We start from the raw sequence: 15,964 nt of genomic DNA, 5'->3' as shown, positions 1-15,964 counted from the left end.
ACAGTACTGGAGGTGGGGCCACACCAGTGCCGTGTAGAGTGGGACAGTCACCTCCCTGGTCCAGCTAGCTATGCTGTGCTTGATGCACCCCAGGACACAGCTGGCCCTTCTGGCTGCCAGGGCACACTGTTGACTCAGATTCAACTTGCCATCAATCCAAACCCTCAGATCTCTTTCTGCAGGGCTGCTCTCCAGCCTCTTGTCCTTCCATTTGTATGTGTAAGCAGGATTACCCTGTCCTAGGTGGAGAATCCAGCACTTGCTCTTGTTAAATTTCATACGGTTGGTGATTGCCCAGCTCCCTAGTCCATCCAGATCTCTCTGTAAGGCCTCTCTACCCTTGAGGGAGTCCACAGCTCCTCCTAGTTTAGGATCATTGGCAAACTTACTTAATGTACATTTGATTCCTGTGTCTGGATCATTTATAAAAACATTAAAGAGCACTGGCCCTAATATTGAGCCCTGTGGATCCCTACGGGGTCGCTGGCTGCCAGTCTGATGTAACCCCATTTAGTAAAACTCTTTGAGCCTGATCCATTGGCCAATTGCTCACCCAATGAATTATGGACTTGTCTGTGTGCTGGACATTTTGTCCAGAAGGATACTGTGAGAGACACTATCAAAAGCTTTGCTAAAACCCCAAACCAACCACATCTACTGGCTTCCCTTGGTCAACTAGATGGGTGACTTTGTCATAAAAGGAAATTAAGTTGGTTAAGCAGGACTCTCCCCTCTTGAACGTGTGCTGGCTATGACCAGTGGCTGCATTGTCTCTCAAGTGTTTTTCAATAACTCCCAGAATAACCTTTTCCATAGTTTTACCAGGCAGTGAAGTGAGACTGACAGGCCTGTAATTACCAGGGTCGTCTTATTCTTCTTGAAAATTGGTACATTTGCCAGCTTCCAGTACACTGGCACCTCTCCAGACTCCCAAGACCATTGAAAAATAATGGAGAGAGGTCCTGCAGTAACATCAGCCAGCTCTTTCAGTACCCTGAGATGAATCCCATTGGGCCCCATAAACTTACGTGCATCCAGCTGGAGCAGCAAGTCTTGAACAGTTCAGAGTCAGCTGGGAGTTTATCATCCCCCCCCGCCCCCGCCAGTCATGGTCTTCCAACACAGGGCTCTGGGGGTCCCAGGGCCATCATCAGTGTTGAAGACAGAGGTGAAGAAGGCATTAAACATCTCCGCTTTGTCTGTGTCCCTATTTTGAGGTGACCAACCTCATCAAGCAACAGACCGGTATTATCTCTGATTCTCCTTTTGCTGTTAATGTATTTAAAAAAGCCCTTTTTGTTTTCCTTCAGAGTGCTGGCCAGCTTGAGCTCTAATCAAGCTTTGGCTGCACAAATTTTCTCCCTGCAGTAGCAAACAGCATCTCTGTAGTCCTCCTGTGTTGCCTGTTTGTGCTTCCAATATCCATACGCTTTCCTTTTCCATGTAAGTTCTAGCAGAAGATCCCTGCTCAGCCAAGCCAGCCTTCTGCCCTGCTTGCTTGGCTTTTGACACACTGGAATTGCCCGCTCCTGTGCTCTTAAAAGATGGCTTTTAAAAAGTGACTAACATTCATGGACCCCAGTACCTTCAAAAGCAGATTCCCAGGGGACCTTACTAACTGGCTTCTTCAGCAGCCCGAAGTCTGCTCCCTCCATATCCAGGGTTGAAGTTTTGCTTCTATCTCCAACGACTTGAAACTCAACTACTTGTGGTCACTGTGACCAAGACAGCCACCAATCACTATTTCACCCACGAGTCCCTCTCTGTTCACAAACAACAAATCTAGGAGGGCACCTTTCCTAGTTGGCTCCCTTAGTACCTGCACCAAGAAGTAATGTGCTGCAGAAATTTCATGGACCTCTTTGTGTCCACTGTATGATATTCCCAGCTGACGTCTGGGAAGTTAAAATCACCCATAAGGACAAGGGCAGCTGATCTAGAAATATCTCTTGTAGAATAATTCATTGGTGTCATCGTCCTGGCTGGCTGGGAGGTCTCACACCTGCCTGAGTAGACTTCCACAACAACATCTGCTTTATTTGCTTTCCCCTTCATCCTTACCCAGAGGCTGTCAACCCTGTCATCGCCAACTGTAAGCACTATACAATGCAGCCCCTCACTTGCATACAGCGGCATCTGGCCCCCGGCCTTGCCTGCCCTGCCTATCCCTCCTGAAGAGCCTATAACCATCCATCATGGCACACCAGCCACAGGACTCATCCCACCAGGTTGCACTTATGCCAGTGATGTTGCAGCTCTGGGACTGGGCCAAAGCTTCTAGCTCCTTGTTCATTCCTCATGCTGCGCGCATTAGTATAAAGACATTTCAAATGTGCTCCAGTGTACTCAGCACATTGTGGAGCAGACTGAAGGACCTCGCTAGCACGCCATCCCTCAAACATTGGCGTGCCGCCCCCAGGCTTATCTCTAGTGAGCCTGGTTTTATCCCTTTCCCCTTCAGATCGAGTTTAAAGCTCTTTCAATAAGCTCTGCTAACTTCTGTGCAAAGATCCTTTCCCCCTTGGAGACAGGCGTGCCCCATCTGTCACCAGCAGGCCTGGTGTTGTGTAGACCAATCCATGATAAAAAAAAAAAAACAACAAACCAAAATTCTTCTAGTGACACCAGTCATGGAGCCAGGTATAGATCTGCTGAGTCTTTTTGTTTCTTCCATCATCATTGCCTGCAACTGGAAGGACAGAGGAGAACACTGCTTGTGCTCCTAGCCCTTAACCAGTCATCCCAAGGCCCTGAAGACTCTCTTGATTTCCCTTGGACTTTTTATTGCAACTTCATCACTGCCTACATGAAAAAGCAATAATGGATAATAATCCAAGGGCTGTACCAGGGTAGGATGTTTTCTCACCACATCTTTAACCCAGGCCCCAGGGAAGCAGCAGCCTTCCGTAAGAAGTGGGTCCAGTCAGCATCTGGAGCCTTCTGTTCCCCACAGAAGAGAGTCTCATATGACAACGACCTGTCTTTTTTTCTTCATGGAAGTGGTTTTGACGCAGGGCGTAGGCTGACTTAACCTTGGTTACACCTCTAACCTGGATGAACCATCGTCCTCATTAGTGTTTGGTTCCACTTGCAGAGCCTCCTACCTATTGTGCAAGGGCACCTGGGAAGGTGGGGGAGTCATGGAGGAGACGCACCTGCTGCACCAGGCAGGAGCTTGTCGCCATTGCCCCCTATCCCTTCAGTCACCGCCTTCTGCCGGGTGGGGAGAGGACAGGGAGTCCTCCACACCTTGTGTCCTGTCCGCCCGACAGGTCTGTCCCAGGGCAGGCAGGGTGCAGTTCCCGTAGTCTGTCTCCCTCCCAGACTCCCTGACACTCCTCACCCTACTGCCCCCCTCCCCGAGCTCTGTCACTCAGCGGAGGAGTTCCTCTCCCCGGGCACACCTCCCGCAGGTGTGCTCACTGCTGCCGTCCTGTACTGGTGTAAGAGCAGGGCACGGCCTGCAGACGGACACCCGGATGGCGGCGTCTTCCACCGGAGCTCTGCCTGGGAAGCTGCGTCAGTCAAGGCGGGTGCAGAGTTTAGAGAGGCCATGGCCTTCTGCCGGGTGGATACCATTGCTCCCTGGTCAAACTGGCAGAGTTACGGCACCCTGCCACGCCATGCCCTGCTTGCCCAGCCCGGTTGCGGCGCTCCCTTGGGGCTTCTTTTATAGGTGTGGATGGTGCCGGCACCAGAGCTGCTCGCCTCAGTGACCGAGGGCTAGTGGCGGTTGCACCACATTTAAATGTCTCGCCGTTGCTCCTGGCCCTGCCCAGGTCTCCTCAGCCGCTGTCACACAAGCTGTGGGCTCCTGGCGGGTCTCTCCGCTCCCTCGGGGTTCCCCCGGTTCAGGAAACCCCTCTGTGCACCTCGGTAGAGCACTCTGCTGCCGATCATGCCGGCACTGGAGCTGCTCACCTTGGCGACTGAGGCTGGCATGAAGGATGTATAACCATAATTACCAAGGAAAGTCACTTCAATCTATTATTAAATACTTCCAGATGAATAAGCAAATTGACCTTGACTAAGAGCTTTGCAACAAAAGCAAAAAGTAAAGCAGCTTAGAAATCTGTTAACTTTATGGAAACCATTCAGCAGTGCAGAAATACTTTAGTCTTCTAATTGTTGCACTGCCATTTCTTTACCACCATGACTTCTACAGTTTGATCTCTGAATACAGGCTAAAAATAATTGTGAATATACCACCACATTTGATTTATAATGAAGGATAAACTGTAACGGAGAGGCCAGGGCTGTTGTGAGCAATACAAAATAAATGAAAATTATTTTCTTATTCTACAAATAATATACCTGTAGTTAGGAGCTTAGCTAGTGACGGTGAATAGGGTTGTATTTTTAACTGTTGGGAAATGTGCTGAGAACTGGCTACTCTCAGTGTTTCGGATTGTGCTGATGAAATTTGTGAGCACTGTAATAATAGTCTAAATGTTTATTTTATTTTATAGGCTGGTAACCAGCACATATATCAGCCTGTGGGTAAACCAGGTAAGCAGTAAATTCATATATTGTCATCTTGAATCCTTGATTACAAGTCTTCTGGCAGCAGTAGTGAATAAAGATTTATGCCAGTATTTTCATACAAGGGGTGGATGCAATTCCATGTAACTACACATAGATGTTTCAGTGCACTACGTGTTTAAATTCCCTGTGCAGTCCCCATAGGTGTAGTCAGCAAAGCCAAGAAAGTGTTTCATCAACAGGCAGGAAGTGTCTAGAGGAAGCTGAGTCACTGTGTAGGACTCCACCATGTGTGTGGAGTTCAGACATGTAAAACGAAAGTAGACACCTAAATTTAGGTTTCTCAATCTCAAAGTGAATCACACCCAGGATTTCTGCCGTGAAGAAGTCTGATTTTCCCAGACATACGCAGTATGTGTGGCACTCAGCTGGGGTACGAGGGGGTGAGTACCTCTCGGGTCTGGGGTAGGTATACTGAGATGAGTAGCAGTTGCCCCACAAAGTGATTTTCGAAGCATCTTACTAAAACAGCCATGTTCTCATAATTGCAGGAGAACTTGATGAATTCCACAACCTTTTCTGTCTCCATTTCTTCAGTAGAAATAGAGATTAAAGTGTAGCTGCTACAAACAATGGATTTACTGATAAGACACATAAGGATGTACATCTCCTCTGCTAGTACAGTAAAGCATGTGTAGCCTTTGTAGTGTTGACAGACCAAAATTATGCAGGTACATCTGATAAGTTGGTCCTCTAAAATGCAAATTGTTTTGTTAACCAGATCACGCAGCTCCGCCAAAGAAACCTCCCCGCCCTGGAGCCCCCAGCCATTTGGGCAGCCTTGCAAGCCTGAACAGCCCTGTGGACAGCTACAATGAAGGCGTGAAGGTACGTTGCTTCAGTGTCACATGAAATACACTTCAGAAGAGTAAACATTACCACTCTCAGATAGTTTGCTGTTCCTGAAGTAGAGACCATGAGAAGTTTAGTCACTTTTGCTTTCCAAGTAAATGTTGTCATGGGGCAAACATGCACTGGCAGCTCTCCAGGGAAGTGGGGAGTTTGCTGGTAGGCTCATATCCTCCACTACTGTGATTCAGCATGGTCCTCATGTAGAACCTTTCCCAGGTGAGCTTATTTCTAGTTTGAAGAGCATATGAGATCTTCCATATGAAGTCAGCCCCCCTGCTCAGCAGTTTTGTTAAGCAGGAAGGAGCACACCCAGGGCTCCCAGTTAACTCAGGTAGTACCAAAGTCTTCTGTACTCAGTCGCAAAGAAGCGAGACATGTCTGAACTGTGGTGCTCCAAAAAGCTCTTGCTGCAGCACCAAGGCTCCTAAAACCCTGCTAGCTCTGGGGAACAAGGGAAGAGGAGAAATGGGCTGTCTGACCTGTGACTGAGACACCTTCTAATGTGTTGTTTCATCTCCAGTAAATACGCAATAAAGCCAAAACCTAAACTTTACAGTTTTCTAGCAGAGAGATGCTGCAGGGTGCTGTGAAACACAGCATCCTGTCCCCTACTGCAGTTGGTGCCAATGGAACTCCTCTTTAGTATGTCAGTCACTTTTAAAATCATGCCTCTAGCTGTTGTTCCCTGCCTTTGGGACTCTGTTACCTTTCTAATCTTCAGGAAGCAGAAACCTGAGTGACCTCAGGGCCTCCCAAGGGGATCCAGCGGAGCTATTTCTGATGCTAGCGGTTTCCAGCAGCTAGATAGAATAGTGGTTGGGAATTCTCTTTCAGTAATACTCTTAACAGAAATGCAGCTGAATTATACACACCACCATTTTATTATTTCACTACCTTTGCAGCTAGACCAATACGCCTCCACAAAGACTAGTTGGTCTGACGGCAGTATTACTGACCAGAGCATTAAAGCAGGATCACTCTTGCTGCTGCTCCCATTCTGTCAGTTGATGCCATCAGTAGCACCCAGGGAGGTGATGTGTTTGTGCTCCAGCTGTTTCCCAAGAGGAGAAGGATGGGGTCTGCATTAGAGCACAGGTTTCTGCAAATACACCAGGGCCATCCCTGCTGTAATACAACAGCTAATGCTAATAGTACAGCTCCTTATGGAAGGAGAACCTCTGGCTAATGTAAGCCCTGCCAAGCCTGTAGTAAAGAACAGGAATCCGTGTTGTGGTAGACACAGCTATTGTGATAAGTGACGCTTATTTTAGGTGGTTTAAGAAAATACAGAAAAAATCCAGTTCATCTGACCATGAAATTCAAAACTTGTCATCAAAGCAATATGTTCAGCACAAATCGATCTCAGCCGCTGCCTGCCTGTCTCAGTCTTGTTCTGAGATTATTGGAATATTTAAGAATCAGCGTAAATAGACAGCAGTGGCGAATTTGAGTAGGATTACTTATTAGAAACTGATGCCAGTGCTTTTCAAGCTGCCAAGCCTCAGAAGATTTCAAAAAGCAGTAACAGATGTGTTACTAAACTTGGCTTCTCTAAAATTTCCTTTCTAAGTGCTGATACTGGAACATGAAAAATGTTTTCTGAAATACATCCTATTGACAACAAACAAACCTGAGCAGCCAAAGTCATCAGTAATAATAAGTGAACAAGATCTGTGTACTAAATAGCTTCTTCAGTAGAAAAGGGCTGATTTTGCTTTTTCTGTCAAGAGTCTCTTGAAATTGGATTGGTTTATGCCCCTTAAAGAAAACAGCCCATTATTTTTTGATAGCATAATAGCTTTGTTAATGTGTGCAGTCTTAAACTGAAGATGCTTCTAGGGTTCATTTCAGACTCCCTTTTCTGTACACCCATTTCAGTCTCCCTTTTCGGCAGAATACAAATGAAGAGGATTTGAACTGCTTGCCCTCAGGAACCTTTAGGGCATGCACCAGGAAATACATGGGTTTCTGTTACTTGCTGAGGCAAAGTCAGCCAGTCCACACAAAGAAACTCCTGACTTCATAGTCTGCAGAGCAGTAGTGTTGATATTGGTTATAAACAAACAGAAAATTGAGTGTTAAGAAACGCAGATGTCCATATTCTTGAAATGTTAGGGCCTGGCTGTGGGAGTTACATGGGTTAGGTATAATCCATGCAGAACAGGTTCTTGGTAGTTCTTAACACCACGACTGACGAGTCATCGCGAACAGAAGCTGCACAGTTAGATGACCATGTATTTCCTATCATGACTTTTCTAAAGAAAAAAAGTTTCGGAAAGATGAATACAACATTTTCTTAAGTCTATTGATTGTTTGTGTAAAGGGACCAGGGTTGCACAGGACGTGGTGTTTCCCACCATTGCAGAGGCCCTGTACTCCATTCACCACTTTGCTGCTTGCCAGACTGGCTTGCTCCTGTTAAGCTTTGCATGATCTCTTCCCCATGTGTTTAGTAAAAAGTGAGCATGGGTGCATGGCAAATACTTCCACTTCCTATGCGAGTGCACAGCAGGTCGTCAGCACACGGTGCTTCCGTAACAAACGGACCAAGAGCTAACATGAATGACTGCCGCCGATACTGTTGAGGATGCATTTTTGTTGCAGGCTTTTTAACTGGTCTCTTATTGCTACACATGTTTTGGGTTTGGTTTGGTTTTTTTCCTGCTGAGTTTTATTAATATTGTTTTTCTTTTTTCCCTTCTTTTGGTAAATTTCTTTAACCTTCCCCCACATTCTGCTCAACCATAGCCATGGAGGGTAAGCAGTGCGTGAGCGTGTGTGTACGTGCCCTATTCCAAAATGTCTTTGCATGTGACTTCGCCAGATGACTGTTTAACTTCTCGATTGCTGAAACCAATTAGAATCACAGCCTTTCCCTGGTGATTGAGGCAATTACAATGTTCTTTTTCCTAAGGTTTTTTCTGATCAATACGCTAGAATGAATCTCTGTAATAGTTGTCAGTACCCACTTAGTGAAATGCAACAAAATGGAATCACCATGCACTAAATCCTGCACTCCTTCCTTAGACAAGGTTTCATCAGGGTAGTATCTCAGGTGATACCTCAGGTGAAACATCTCTGTAGCTAGGACCAGTTGTAAGAACCAGTAGTAACCCAGTGTGGTGGGCTGAAATGCCGTGAGCCACCTCAGATCAGCAGGGTGGATGGCTGCTGTGTGACCAGTAGGAAGTAAGCAATTTTTTAACCTTCTGCTCCTACTGAGTGTTCCTTGGGCATCCCATAGCAGTGAAGAGCTGCAGGGAACTGGGATGCTTGTAGTTTTACAGTTCAGGAGCAGAGATACTGAGGACCTTACATAGGAAATTTTCAAAGTTTGTTTCCCTTCTGACCCAGGATTATTTCGGTCTGTCTTGGTTTTAACTCCAGACATAACTGACTTGATGGAAGTTTTGCATGAGTAAGGACTACAGGATTTTTAACCCATTGGTTTTTTTCTGATTTATTGGAAACAAACTGTATGAAAACATTTGGTGTTTCCCACCTGTACTGGTGACACCATTTTTGTTAATCTGCTGTGAATTTTCACTAACAAAAAAAGTAATATGTATTGCAATATTCTCTCTTTACTGTATCAGTATGTTAACTATGTACTCTGACATTGTTTTGGAGCACAAAACAACTTTCTGGAATGAAGGATCTGATAACCTGTTGCCTTAGCAGTAGAATTTGTCCATCAATAGTGAACCACTTAGATGTATCAAGCACTCTGTACTCCTCGTTTCTCAAATTATTTTCTTCTCGGTTGTGGGAGATATACTGGAAGCTCTACAGGGAAATCCTGGTAAAAATTGCCCAGTGTCATTTCACAGATCAGGTTGTCAGAAGAACTAAAGGAAACTTCCTTCAGGTCCAGGAGTAAGCGTGCTCAGCCAGGACAGGGGACCCAGTGGGACGGGGCGGGGGGCTGTTGCGAATATGAGACCTTCCCAGCGGTCTGCAGAGGTTGGGAAGTTGCTGAGCCCCATCTACTGGGGACAGGAGGTTAAACAACCCCTCTCTGCTTCCAGATTCAGCCACAGGAAATCAGCCCTCCTCCTACGGCCAACCTGGACCGCTCCAATGACAAAGTCTACGAGAATGTAACTGGGCTGGTGAAAGCGGTCATAGAAATGTCCAGTAAAATACAGCCAGCTCCGCCGGAGGAGTATGTACCCATGGTAAAGGTACGGAGGCAATACCGAAAATTGGTATTTTATTTCTCTCCTGAATATCTTCAAGTGGCGTAGGAGAAACTTGCTGGAAAGTTGGAAGTAGGAAAGCTTTTTGCCATTGCGGGGCGGGTAACTTGTCAGAGGGCTGGAGCTTTGGATACTGTTAACAGTATTGTGGGCAACAGTGCTTTTATTCCCCAGCTTGCCTGTGCTTACCCAGGGGCAGTGAGTTCTGCACCATCTTCTCGACATTTCAATTTTTTAAGAAAAACTTTATTAACCCTGTGGTATCTTGTTTTGGTGGTGAAACACAGAATTGCAGGTGGGACTTTAAAAGTCTCTCAGCCATATTCTAACTCCCTTCTTATCCAGCAGAGGAATTAAGTGTATCTGTTGCTTCCTGCACTCCTACAATTCTCTCATCCATTCATTCCAAGTTTTTAAAGTTTATTTCCTTAAATTTTTTTTCTTAGGAGGTTGGTTTGGCGCTAAGAACCTTACTAGCAACAGTAGATGAGACCCTCCCAGTGCTTCCTGCAAGCACCCACAGAGAGGTACGTAGCACTCCACTCACCTGATGCTCAGTCATTATGTTTCAAGTTAGCCTCAGCCAGAACAGCTATCTGGACGTGTTTGGGCTCTCTCTTCTTTGCACATGTGTACATTTTGGTTCTCTAAGCAGTCTGAACTCTTGGGTTATAATTCTACATGAAATAAATTTTACTAGAATTGCTGCATTGACATAGGCTTGTATTGACTTCAGTGAAGACACTCAAACTGGATATAATTGAAGAGCATACGACACGCACCCCTAGGAAGTCAACGTAAAACCTGTTAGCAGGGCTTACATGAAACCAGTATTCTGATGCACCTGGGAGTTAATTCTTAGTGCAAGTGTAATCCTTCATTAAACTACAGCTTGCACACAAAGTCATTAAACAGGTAATTGAGCATAGCTTGGTGGAGCTGGAAGGTTTTGATGAGAAGATACCCTGTAGTAACCTAGTTCTGGATGAGAAGTGATGGAGGTCTTTCAGTGAAGTTCACGAGTCAGGAGTAAAACAGTTTTCCTCCAAAACCTTGAATGAGTGTGATAATGAGAACGCCAGAGAATGGTTCTTTAATTGCCATCTGCTAAGTAACCTGTACCTGGCTTCTTGACCTGTTTTATTTTTTCAAGCTACTTCAGTAACAGTAATAAAAAGAGCGGTGATAATAGGGACCTGGAAACCTGTAGCAAGGTGTTAACTGAAAGACATGGGTTAAAATCCACTGTTAGCAATTTGGGTCTTGGTGCTGTTTAACAGTGGGTGGCTCAGCAGCTGACAAGGCTGCTCTTGATCTCCACACAGCAGAGCAGCAGGTGCCAAAATTCCATCTGCTCCATGTGGTGCCCACAGAAATGGCCCCAGCTTCCATCATAAATCTCAAGCAGGAGCTACTGAGGGAGGGTGGATAGTGCTGTTGCTCTGTAGTACCACTGCTTTGAGTGCAGTGCTTCTGAGAACTTGCACAGTTGACTGAATCTTCTCGTTCCAGATTGAGATGGCACAGAAGCTGCTGAACTCGGACTTGGCCGAGCTCATTAACAAGATGAAACTGGCACAGCAGTATGTCATGACCAGCCTGCAGCAGGAGTACAAAAAGCAAATGCTGACAGCCGCTCACGCTCTGGCTGTGGATGCCAAAAACTTGCTGGATGTTATTGATCAAGCCAGACTGAAAATGATCAGTCAGTCCAGACCGCACTAAGTACTGAGGGAAGAATTCTGCTTGCGAAAGGATGTTACTTCACCTTCCACCAGCAGTGAGGATTAACCCAGTGTAGTCCTGGCTTTCCAGCACCTCTTGCTTCAGCAGACCTGACTGACCGCTGTTGGTTCTCTCTCATTACAAAAGTTTAACAAAGTTTTTATCATAAAGCCAAGCTGGTCTGGGATTCAAAAAGTGGCATTATCACAAGATGAAGTTTGTACAAAAGTCCTTGGGAAATCACAGCTATGGAGCGCAATTCAGTTTTATACCATCGCATGGGACACGCTTACCCTAGAGCTGCCACAGGGTTACGGTCTCAGAGCCAAAACTGTTCGAGCAGCAGATCGGAGAAAGATATTGTGAAGTGAAGAATTCGGGGAAACCTCAGGGCTGAGAATTCTTGCCCACAGTATATGAACTATCCAGACTGGAATTTTTTTATTAGAACACTTATGTCGCAATATGCTAATCACAATTTACAGAGAAAGAATAAAAAGCTATATTTTCAAGACTTCAGTCATTTCAAGACAAACTAAAGCCCTCTTCATCTTCCTGCCTTTTACTTTTATGTGAATGTGTGAAGCATTTGTTTGGAACTAGCTGTAGGACACAACTGAAAACTCTCGTCTTTTTCACCAGAATAACGTGCCAGTTCTTTTGTAGCAATGTTGTTTTCCTTGGAAGCAAAAATGCTGCTTTGTACCAGAGCAATTCAGAGCTGCATTTAGAGGAGTTCTGTAACCATTCATGTCCCCCATTTTTATATAATTTATAAAGACAGATTAAAGCCATGTTAAATATTTTAAACCCACTGTAGTTAACTAACCCATCCTTTTGTCTATCTTGCCTGGGAGGAGTTACAGTAGAGCAGTGTAATTAGATTTTCCTTGGTTTTCCAGTTATGCCATCTGTTCTGTTAAAATAAAAACCACACTCCCTTTTTGCTGTTGAGGGATATAAATTATTCTCAGGAAGAATATAATGAACTGTACAGTTACTTTGACCTATTAAAAAGGTGTTACCAGTGAAATTCTGTCTATATTGTTCTGTGTGTGTGTGTGTGTGCTGCAGATGAAACCACTGTGAGCTTTCTCTGCTTGGTATTTTTCCCCCACCCCAATCCACAAGCTTTTAAGAATTCACTTTTGCGGGACATAAGGAGCAACACTAAGCATCCAAGAAGGAAGTCCAAGATTTAAAGTCTTCCAGAAAAGTTTGTCCTCCAGCTGTGGAGTACAGGGAACCAAGTCAGTGTTACCATCTGTGTAAGTGACCTGTAATTACTTGGTGTCACTCCTTACACTCCCTTAGACTTTTAAAACCAATTTTCCTAGGGGAAGGTTTCTTTAAAAAGGGGTGAGGGGCATGTAGCAGTTGAGTGGTTGCAGGAACTATTTTGGAAGTTCAGTAGAGAGTTTGCAAGCAGCAGGGGGTTGTGTGGACTAAGTTCTTCCATGGGTGCCTGCATCTTTCAAAAAACAAACGAGCTCCAGTTTTGTGGGAAGATGGGACAGTGCAGAGTGCATCAATTTTTGGCCTACATGTGGGACAACCCTCCTACACAACTTTGGAGTTGTTCTTACACACTTGGAACATTTTGCTAACACATTATTTTCATTTAATACTTCAGAATACACATTTGTAGGGACAGCCCTTACCTTGTTCAGTTGCTCTGGAAAAGTCCTGTTCAAAAGTTATTTTAGAAATAACATACTTTTAAGTTACTCCTTTCATAGACAAAGTTAGACAATCTTCAAAGCAGTTTTCAGAAATGCTCCTTTTTTTCTGGAAAGGCAAAAAAATTACACACCTTATACAACCTAGTCTTGGTGCCTAGCACTGCAAGACTCAATCTGCTTTTACATTACAGCTGTTCATGAATAAATAGTATCCTAGCTTTAGCCTCTAACAAGGGCATTTACCTGAGAGTTGCAGCATTTTCCCCACTCTTCTGCTCAACAACTGTCCTCCACTGTGAAATGCACATAATCCCTGCTGTACCACAGCCCTGAGCTGCCCCTGGGCTTGGTAAAATTACCCATTACTAGAAACTGCCAGAGATGGAAGCTGCTCTGTGGCCAGAGCATTAACTAGACACACTGCAGCTTCACCAAGAGGCTGCAGCACCAAGCAAGTGGTAGCACTTTTGCCAAACACGACCACATGCTGTACCTGCCCAGCCATTACCACATCCCATGCTCACCGGGATCACATTTCCACCTTTGTCCATACACTATAAATGCAGTTCAGAGCTGTAACTGTCACTGCACTATGCCTATGTTAAATATGAAGAACCAACAAGGAAGGCTGCAAAACCACAGATTAACATGCGATGACAGCAGTTTTGGTACCTACAGATCATCCTTCACCCACTCCCCTTCACATGCATCCATGTAAGAGACAAGAGTACAATTAAATGTTCTTTATTACAGACAGGTACAAAACTAATTAGTCAAAAAGACCAAAGCCCATGTCATCATCAGATTCCTCCGACTCTTCTTTCTTTTCCTCTTCTTTCTTCTCCTCAGCTAGAAAAGGAGAAGGGAATCAGGATGTTTCCATTTTATCAGCTCATGAGAGTCACATCACAAAAGACTTCACATACAATGACTAACATCAAGAAGCAAGACCTGAGCAATCCTAACAAGCTAAGCTAACAACCCAAGGAGACTAGTGTTTCTACTCCTAGGAAACTGGTTTTGTGCCTTCAAAATTCATTTCGATCAAATCTAAAACGATTTACAAAGCAGGTGCTCTCCTTAGCCATCAGGAGGAGATCCTGATGATATACAGAACCAGCCTTAATTCATAAAATCATAGAATCATTTAGGTTGGAAAAGACCTGCAAGATTGAGTCCAACCATCAACCATGCCCACTAAACCATGTTACGGAGTACCCCATCTACGTGCTTTTTGAATACCTCCAGGGATGGTGACTCAGCCACTTCCCTAGGCAGCCTGTTCCAATGTGTGAGAACCCTCTCAGTAAATAAATTTTTCCTAATATCTAACCTACATCTCCCCTGCCGCAGCTTGAGGCCATTTCCTCTCGTCCTATCTCCAGTCACCTGACAGAAGAGACCAGCACCCACCTCACTACAACCCCCCTTCAGAGAGTTGTAGAGAGCGATCAGGTCTCCCCTCAGCCTCCTCTTCTCCAGACTAAACAGCCCCAGCTCCCTCAGCCTTCTCATAACACTTGTGCTCCAGGCCCCTCACCAACTTGGTTTCCCTTCTCTGGACATGCTCCAGCACCTCCATGTCTGTCTTGTAGTGAGGGGCCCAAAACTGAACACAGTATTCGAGGTGCGGCCTCACCAGTGCCGAGCACAGGGGCACAATCACCTCCCTGCTCCTGCTGGCCACGTATATACTGCGAAGCACAAACCACATTAGAATTGCAAGGGGAAGCGCCGAGCTGACTCTCAAGCTGACAACAGGTAGCTTTTTAACCCAAGCATTTGTTCCAGCTGAAGATGACAACGTCAGACACAGAAGCCCACTTACCAGGGGCAGCACCACCCGCGGGCGCAGCACCACCAGTAGGAGCAGCTGCAGCTGGAGCACCACCACCACCAGCTCCTACATTACAGATCAGGCTTCCGATGTCGATATTAGCCAGAGCCTAGGGAGAACAAGCAGCAGTGAAGTCTCGTTAACACGTGGGGCAGCTTTGCTTCAGTCCTGCGCACCTGCTAGGTCATGCCATGAGTGCAGTGATGAAACCGCATGATGACAAGCCACCAGCCTGCTTCGCTCCCACCAACGCCATCAGCGGAACTCGGTGCTTTTTGCAGTCGCCAAGGATAGCGTTTCAAAGCTAAACGCGCAGGGATCTACTGCCCAAGCCGGCACCGCCAGGGAGCCCTCGTTCGGCTGTGACCCGCCCCCGGCAGCCCCAGACGCTTCCCGCCGCCCCCTCCTTCTCCCCTCACTCCCCCCGCGATGCCCCAAGGACCCCCCCCTCCGGCCAGCCCCCGGCCCGCCCGCCGCCAGCCCGGCCCGGCGCTCCCCTCTCGCCCACCTTCGCGAAGAGACCCGGCCAGAACGGCTCCACGTTCACTCCGGCGGCCTTGATGAGGGCGTTGATCTTGTCCTCCTGCAACGACAGCGGCGCTCAGCAGCCAGCCCGGCCCCGCTCCCTCCCGCCCCGCGCCGCCGCCGGCCATGCCGCGGCTCGCCGCCATCTTGTGCCGGCGGGGCCGGGGCCCGCACTCACCGTGACGGTGACCTCGTCGTCGTGCAGGATGAGGGCGGAGTAGATGCAGGCGAGCTCGGAGACGGAGGCCATGGTGGGGGGAAGGGGCGCGGTGCCAGTCGCCGGGGTGGGACGGCCTTAGCTTCAGCTGAAGGACACAGCACCTTGGGCCGCCAGGGAGGAAGAGGGGCGCGTGGCTCCGAGGGAGCTTTATAATGGCGCCCCGAGCCAATGGCAGGCCCGTGAACCGCGACGCACCGGAGTCGTCAGCGCCGCTGTCCAACCCGTGACGGGCAGGGCAGCCCTGACCAATGCCGTCGGGGAAGCGCTCCGCCCAATGGCAGCGTACCGGGGGATGACGGGAGCGTCGGCGGGGCTCGGATGGGCGTAGCAGCGCCACAGTAGCCACGGCCCGGCCCGCGCGGCCTCCTACGGCCGCCGGGGG

General features: G+C 46.9%; 2 protein-coding genes across 3 annotated transcripts in view; one reads left to right on the top strand and one right to left on the bottom strand.

Annotated features, from left to right (window-relative positions):
* PTK2 (protein tyrosine kinase 2) overlaps positions 1–12,351 on the top strand; it is a 132,180-nt gene extending 119,829 nt beyond the window's left edge. The window contains exons 26-31 of one of the 2 annotated variants that reach the window (XM_010584204.1): positions 4,470–4,509; positions 5,264–5,370; positions 8,143–8,151; positions 9,423–9,578; positions 10,040–10,120; positions 11,106–12,351. In XM_010584204.1, coding sequence (XP_010582506.1) covers positions 4,470–4,509; positions 5,264–5,370; positions 8,143–8,151; positions 9,423–9,578; positions 10,040–10,120; positions 11,106–11,318 — 606 coding nt within the window. In that variant the 3' untranslated portion in view covers positions 11,319–12,351. The remainder of the gene's footprint in view (positions 1–4,469; positions 4,510–5,263; positions 5,371–8,142; positions 8,152–9,422; positions 9,579–10,039; positions 10,121–11,105) is intronic. The other variant, XM_010584205.1, reaches the window with a different exon arrangement.
* A 1,377-nt stretch (positions 12,352–13,728) lies between these two features.
* RPLP1 (ribosomal protein, large, P1) lies at positions 13,729–15,809 on the bottom strand. The gene is made up of 4 exons (XM_010584203.1): positions 15,541–15,809; positions 15,346–15,420; positions 14,829–14,946; positions 13,729–13,849 (listed from the first exon to the last, which is right to left on the bottom strand). Exons 1-4 carry the CDS (start codon positions 15,610–15,612, stop codon positions 13,770–13,772), a joined length of 345 nt encoding a protein of 114 aa, XP_010582505.1. The 5' UTR covers positions 15,613–15,809; the 3' UTR covers positions 13,729–13,769.
* Positions 15,810–15,964: the final 155 nt, after the last annotated feature.

The sequence above is a fragment of the Haliaeetus leucocephalus genome, unplaced genomic scaffold, assembly GCF_000737465.1.
Source record: "Haliaeetus leucocephalus isolate CR32 unplaced genomic scaffold, Haliaeetus_leucocephalus-4.0 Scaffold953, whole genome shotgun sequence".
In the NCBI taxonomy this organism is placed as follows: domain Eukaryota; kingdom Metazoa; phylum Chordata; class Aves; order Accipitriformes; family Accipitridae; genus Haliaeetus; species Haliaeetus leucocephalus.
The sequence above is the reverse complement of the archived record's forward strand: the minus strand, read 5'-3'. Positions and strand labels throughout refer to the sequence as shown.

Coding starts and splice junctions, on each gene's coding strand:
- RPLP1 (XM_010584203.1), bottom strand. CDS start 15,612: ATGGCCTCCGTCTCCGAGCTCGCCTGCATCTACTCCGCCCTCATCCTG. Junction 15,421..15,540: donor ACGACGAGGTCACCGTCACG/GTGAGTGCGGGC, acceptor CTGTCGTTGCAG/GAGGACAAGATCAACGCCCT. Junction 14,947..15,345: donor GGCCGGGTCTCTTCGCGAAG/GTGGGCGAGAGG, acceptor TGTTCTCCCTAG/GCTCTGGCTAATATCGACAT.